This window comes from Pteropus vampyrus, unplaced genomic scaffold, assembly GCF_000151845.1.
Source record: "Pteropus vampyrus isolate Shadow unplaced genomic scaffold, Pvam_2.0 Scaffold177, whole genome shotgun sequence".
Taxonomy (NCBI): domain Eukaryota; kingdom Metazoa; phylum Chordata; class Mammalia; order Chiroptera; family Pteropodidae; genus Pteropus; species Pteropus vampyrus.
The window spans coordinates 3,591,879-3,598,864 of record NW_011888958.1 but is presented as its reverse complement, the minus strand read 5'-3'; the positions used below and the strand labels follow the sequence as shown (position 1 = coordinate 3,598,864).

The window sequence follows — 6,986 nt, the reverse complement described above, 5'->3', positions numbered from 1 at the left end:
GTTTTCTCAAAGGAGCTTCCTGCTCTAATTGTGTAGGAGAAGTGCAGGGTCAGTGGAGGCTGAAGTCTTAAGGAATGTTTAACGACAAAATGGGATTTGGTGTGTGTTTCAAAGCACACTGGATAGAATTCAACGGGGAAAAAAAATCTGAGAGCAGCCAGTAGTGTGTACTGCAGTGTAGACACAGGAAGAAGGGTGGAAAGTACAGTAAGAGGGTTGCTGTGCAGGAAAACTTACCAGCCAGAGGAAGCCCTTAGAGTTTTAGGCCATCAAATAACACCATACAATATAAAATTTTAGGATAATTACCCAGTGTCACCATGCAAGGAAATTTGTACACAGAAATACAAATTAGGAGCTTATTGTTGTTATTCATTGATTTTTTTTTTTTTTTCCCTACCAGTTCATTACGGCCCATATCATGTATGTGCTGGGCACTAGTTGAGGCCCTGAGATGCAACAGGGCAACCAAGAGAGAAAAATCCTTATAGTAATATGGAAATGAGGCCCTGAAATGTGTGTGCTCTCTCCCTGCGGACTGCAAAGTTTATATAGGAATAACTGACGTAATTCATGCTAATTCCTGAGGCGAGTTAACACTGAACAGTAGACAGAGCCAAGAACTCAGAAATGAATCACTAAGTCTGTGTACTAATGCCTATGCCCATGACCTGATAAGAGAGCCCTCCAGTCTCTATTATTTTATTTGTATCTTTACAATGAGTTTAATTGTCTGGTTCCAGTTGATAGAGCATATTAGAAGCAACATATCAAAAAGATGAAGGAACTGCGTAGTGGCAAGGATGTCCTGAAAACATCAGTAAGTGATTGCTGATGAGGAAGACACAGAAAAATTATTCACATTAAGATACAAATTCAATAAGCACAGTCTGTGGTCATTTGGTTTGAGAGCAAACAACCAAATATACATGACTCACCCCTAGGGCCTCACTATATAGAAACACATTGTAAAAGTTTTCTTCACCATTTTTTAACTAATAAATTGAGGCATTGAGGCATTGATTAACAAAGGCTTCAAATATCACCAGAATAGGCAAATGTGTGTTGCATAATGGGAGAACACGACCCTCTCACCTTTGAATCTGAATCTGATCAAACCTCTAGAGAAGCCAATTTACAGGAAATGCAAAAGACAGACTCTGGACAACTCTGTCAGCCAGCCTAATTTTCTTCAGTAAATAACTCGCAAGGAAAGAGAAAGTGAGAGCAGTAGATGGGAATTAACAGAAAAAAAATTTAAAGATAAAATTAATTGCAGTGTGTGGGCCTTATTTGGATCCAGTTGAGACAAAAAAGATTATTAAAATATCTTGGGATGTCTTAAACAATTGTAAATTAGAACATCGACTCACTCTGATGAAATTAAAGAATTATTATTAATTTTATAACTAGTATAGTAATAAGGAGTTGTAATAATGACCCTAAGCCTTTGAAACAAATGGTAAATTGTGGTCAATCACTGTTTTTAGGAAGGTAGAAATATATGTTACTTCTCTCAGAAATATTTCCATATCCAGTGGTTAAAGTGGAATAAATGTTGAAAGGCGTTATTATGATATATCACAAAAAGCACTTGGAATCAGACCAGATTGTTAAACCTCTCAGATCTTAAATTTCCCTTTCTGTGCAGTGAAAGGTTGCTTGACATCTACTTTAAAAATCCCATAAGTAAAGTGTCTCATGTAGGCAGGGAGTGTGGTGCGTGCACAGTAAATGCCCGTGCCCTCCCTCTTTTCTTCTCTTGAATAAAAATAAATAAATATGCATAAATATGCAAGCTTAAACTGAAGAGGAGGGGTCAAAGTCGGTCAAGTGGTGGACATTTCTTTCAGACAGTCTATTCCAAGCCACAGTTAATCAGCATTCCTATTGTCCTATGTAGCTGAACTTTCTAAGACGAAAATCTGAATATGTCACTCTTCATGCTTATTAAGCCATTTCGGGAGAAGTTCAGACTCTAATCTATTGCATGGAGTCCTTCAGGTCTGGCCTCTCCCATCTCTCAGCCCCACTGGCACCTCGACCACTTCTCCTACCCGCTACCTCACTCTGAGCCATGTGGAGCTACTTACAGCTCCCAGAACATACTGTACTCTGCCCTTCTCTTTGCCTGGGCTACTCTCTGGGGGGATGCATCTCCTCCATCTGATGAATTCCTGCTTTTCTTGTTTCCGGAAGGGTTCCTCCGACGCTCAGGACCAGATAAAATGCCTTTCCTAAGTGTTTCCAGCAGCACCCCACTCCTCCCCAGGACAGCACACAAACCACTGGATTTGGCCCCCTCCAGGCCTTGAGCTAATGGAGGGCTGAGCCTGTGTCATCTCATCCTTGACGGTCAACATTAGTTTGGTGTCTGGTGTATAGTCCGTGCTCAGTGAGTGCTGGCGAATGAATGCTGTGAGAAGTTGAAGGCTCCCGGAGGGGGAGTGATCGGCACACATTTGTTCTGCCACTAGTCTTCCTGTTCTTTGCCCAGGTCTGCTTTCTTAGAAAGCTCACCAAACTGGCAGTTTGATCCAGGCTGCAAGAAGGGGAAGCTTCTCTCTACTGTTTGATGCTAAGTCCCCTTCCTTTTAAATTTGGGGCTGGGAATTGTTTATTGCTATTTCCATGGTGCTTCAGAAGTTCAGCTATCTTATTCGTCTCACTTTTTCCATTGAGACTTCTGTTCAGATGTCTCTGGAACATTCTCATTATCAACTTGAAATTGGCTTTGGGTATTAAGAACTGCTACTTCATCCAAGGTCTTTGATACCAGAAAATGTTACAAGGCCCAGACCCACTAGAAACAGCCTAATGGTGCTCTCTTCAGCCGTGTGACTCTCGTGGGTGGTCTTTTTGGCAAGCACCTCAAGAGCGAGAAATTGAAAAACATTTCCTTAAGAGGAAATAAGTGTAGTCTTGTCATAGAGCATGCTGCTGGCTGTCCAGACTCAGTTTCCAATCCTGGCTCTCTCTAACAAGTTCTGGGCAAATCGTTTTACTTCTCTGAGTCGATTCCTAGAGAAGTGAAGAATTTTTACCAGCTGTTCAAATGGAGGTTCAGGGATATGTCAAACGACAGAAGAAGATGTAGGACAACTCCCCGGTCCCTCAGTCGCACTCTAAGATTAGAGACAGAACATATTTTCGTGTTAAACATAAATATTCTGCAGTAGAATACAAAATCAAGATGAATTTTAAGATGAAACTCAAGATTTTATTGGCAGAGTTTGAGGAACACTGAATTCTCCATGTCCTTTCTTTCCAATGCTAACTTTCTGTAACTATTTCAGCCTTTGAGCTCTGTCCCTAGATCAGCGATCCTTAACCTTTTTGGCACCAGAGACCAGGGCTCCGATGAGAATCTAATGCATGATGATCTGAGGTGGAGCTGAGGCGGTGATGCTAGCTGCAAATACAGATGAAGCTTTGCTCCCTTAACAGCCTGCCACTCACCTCCTACTGTGCGGCCCAGTTCCTAACAGGCCACGGACCAGTACTGGTTTGTGGCCTGGGGGTTGGGGACCCTGCTCTAGAGAACCCTCTTGAGTAGAATATGCTCGGCCTCTACCATGCTGAGTAAATAGGCATGGCTGTAATTTTATATAATGTATTGTTTCTAAGGAGATCCAATATTGCATACAAGGCAAACTTAAGTGTGGCCAAGCAGAAGCCATTTGGAATCTACTTTTTAAAATAGCAAGAATCATTTATAATTAATATGTTTTAAGTATCCATATATAGCAAACTGCAATTCTCAAAAGGCTTTTTTTCTTATGCAGACAAAAATATTCTTTCTATTTAGCTTAAAGTAGGCTTTATTATCAAGAGTTCAGAATTTGTGGCATCTAAATTAATGAGCTTTTAACCTTGTAGAAAACCTTGAAAGTTAGATTTACTCAAAACAAAACCTTTTATTTGAAAAGAGCATTCTAGGGTATCATCTTTCTCATCTTCTTAGTAAGGATTCTATTTCTAATGATATGAAGCTGATTTTAGTGTCTGTATCATTTACCTCCCTACCGTGGTGAATCAGTGATAATTATATGTTAAGGATTCAGTTCCTTCATTATAGAGGCTTCTAATTATTGGTGGGTTTTCAGTATATGTTTGTCTAAAGTTCTATCAGTTAATAAATAGATCTGTAGAAGGCTGATGAGTTTAAGGGGCAACTGGATGGTGCCCATATTCACATCCCATGCTAAGCATTTTCCTCTCCTTATTTAAAATAAAATCACAGCTGCTTCTTGAGAAAGAGTAACAATTTGAAATGAAATTATCAAGAAAAGAAATTGCCAATTTAAAAATGAAAGTTGTTAAATATTTCTGGATCCTTACAGGATTCCTCTTAGAAAAGCTAGCAAATCTGGATTTTAGCATCTTTTGCTTGATTTAGAAAAAAAATAACATGATCAAATTAAAATTATACAGCTGTCAGCATTCAAGCCAGACAGCTCACAATAGACAAGAAAAATTGCCTTCCTAATACTCGTATAATTAAGCTATAATGCATATGGAGATTTCTGTGAATTCTCTTCTCCAGTTAGAAAATGGAGTGTTGCTTGCCACCTTTCTTTGTCATGAAGTGAACTTGATAGTCTTTTGAAAAAAATATATTTTTTGAAAATCAACAAATAGCCCATTCTGTGGAATTTCCTGACAAAATGTATAATTTGATCTGAAGTTGCTGTTTTTTATTTATCCTATTTTAAAAGAAGTAATCATTTTTTGAAAAGCAAAAAGCAAAGATCTTAAAGATTTTAAAATAAAAAATAATGAAACAGCTCTTCAATTTAATTTGAAAGATGCATGCTCTCCAATTATGTCTTTTTAATTCTGAGAGTTTAGATGAAATAGATTTTTGTATTGCTTCCTTTATGCTTAGTACAATTGCGTAATTGACTCACTTTTAAATGATTAGGTAATTTTAAAAAAAGAGAGATGTGATCTGTTAGAATTATGTCCTCTCAAACTTTGCTGAGGCCCTGGGATGAGATCTTGGAACATGATATAAAACACACAACCTCGTTTCCATTTAATTTCTGTTGTTGTTTCAGGAAATTTTTTTTGAGATTAAAAATAATAGGTTATTACAGACACTCGTGCGGTCTTTTTCTTAGGCCAAATTTTAGCAATATTTATGCAGAAGAAATAACTAGAACATGCTTTCTTAAATCAATCTCGCATAAAAAAATGGAAAAAGGAAAATATTCTCATGATCAAATTGTCAGAGTCAAACAGCAAAGGTGGAGAATATGAACCAAAGAATAGCTCATTTTAAAATTATGATTTTAAAGCACTATTGCTATTACTATCAAGATCAACATCATTTTAATACCTTACTCAAATGTCAATTTTCACTTTTAAGTTATGCTTTTGATTTGGTTGCATAATGCCTGACACAAAGACCAACAAGTAATATTTATTTACTTAAAAAGAATTATTAATCATCTCTCTTATGTCATGCATCTTTTTATATTTTCATTATAAGCTGTCTATTTATGGGCATCAGATCTGAAATGGAAACCACATTTGTGTTTTTACAGAATCTATGCTTGTTCTGACAGGTTATGTGATTATAGTAATCCCTCCCACCCCCCCACCCCCCATTCCTGGAAATGTTGTCTTTTGTGAAGAACACAGTAAATTTTTTTTCTTGGAGTTATGATTGGTTTACTATTTGTTAATGAAAAGAAAGTTCTTTAAGCTTTTCGGGGTTTTTTTGACCTAGAAAAAATTTTAAATCCTAAATGTGGATGAAAGAAAAAGTGTGCTCTCGTTAAGTGAAAATGTGTATTATTTTTTGTGGAACAGTGACAGTTACTTTCCTTTCGAGAGTTGTCTTTGTCTTGGAGAAAATATATTTTATTCTCTTGGCTTTGAGACTGAGAAATGTTGACACACCTCTTTCTCTTTGATCTTTGTTTTTTTCTCTTAGTGTGGCTGTCACCAGGTCCAGAGATGTGCCTTCCTTTGGACCTCCCATCCCCAAAGGGGTAACTTTCCCTAAGTCAAATGTGTTCAGGGACTTCCTTTTGGCCAAAGTGATTAATGCAGAAAATGCTGCTCATAAATCAGAAAAGTTCCGAGCCATGGCGACTCGGACCCGCCAGGAATACCTGAAAGATCTGGCAGAAAAGAATGTCACCAACACCCCTATTGACCCATCTGGCAAGTTCCCTTTCATCTCTCTGGCCTCCAAAAAGAAGGAAAAGTCTAAGCCATACCCAGGAGCTGAGCTCAGTAGCATGGGGGCCATTGTGTGGGCTGTCCACGCCAAAGACTACAACAAGGCAATGGAGATAGATTGCCTCTTAGGGGTCTCCAATGAGTTCATCGTCCTCATCGAACAGGAAACAAAGAGTGTGGTTTTCAACTGTTCCTGCAGAGATGTGATAGGGTGGACTTCAACTGACACCAGCCTCAAAATCTTCTACGAGCGAGGGGAATGTGTCGCAGTGGAGAGTTTCATTAACAACGAGGATATCAAAGAGATTGTCAAAAGGTTGCAGGTAAGTCTTCCACCTACCTACATTCAGTTTCCCTTTTGTAAAGCTTTCAGTACAGGCTAAAGCCAAGTTATAGAAGCTTGTACTCTTTTATTAGCTCCTCTAAAAAAATCCTCTTGATGATGTGAAGGACACAGGGTTTATCTCATACTTGGTATCATTTTTCAAGAAGAAAAGTAGTGGAACAAACAGGGAAAGACACATTTACTGTGCGCACGTGTGTTTTGGAAACCTGTTTGTGTGTGATTCATTGCCTTGGTGACTGATGATTTAGCCCAGCCAGTCTGCTTTAGCTGTTGAAAAGAATTAATTGGATATCTGCTACCTTGAATTTTTTTAAGGACAAAGTGAGAGGCAGAATACAGTTTCTCTTTGCTGCCAGCTCCCTGTAGGTCTCAAAGGTTTCCTTGTAACTTCAGTGACACTATTGAGTTCCTGGATGCAACAAGTATGTTCTTTTTGGCCTGATGAATG

The 6,986-nt window shown here is 38.4% G+C and overlaps 1 protein-coding gene across 15 annotated transcripts in view; it reads left to right on the top strand.

Annotated features, from left to right (window-relative positions):
* Nucleotides 1-6,986, top strand: part of SIPA1L1 (signal induced proliferation associated 1 like 1) — a 348,029-nt gene that overhangs the window by 269,539 nt on the left and 71,504 nt on the right. For all 15 annotated transcript variants that reach the window (XM_023537071.1, XM_023537059.1, XM_023537062.1 and 12 more), the window contains one exon: nucleotides 5,942-6,515. In XM_023537071.1, coding sequence (XP_023392839.1) covers nucleotides 5,942-6,515 — 574 coding nt within the window. The remainder of the gene's footprint in view (nucleotides 1-5,941; nucleotides 6,516-6,986) is intronic.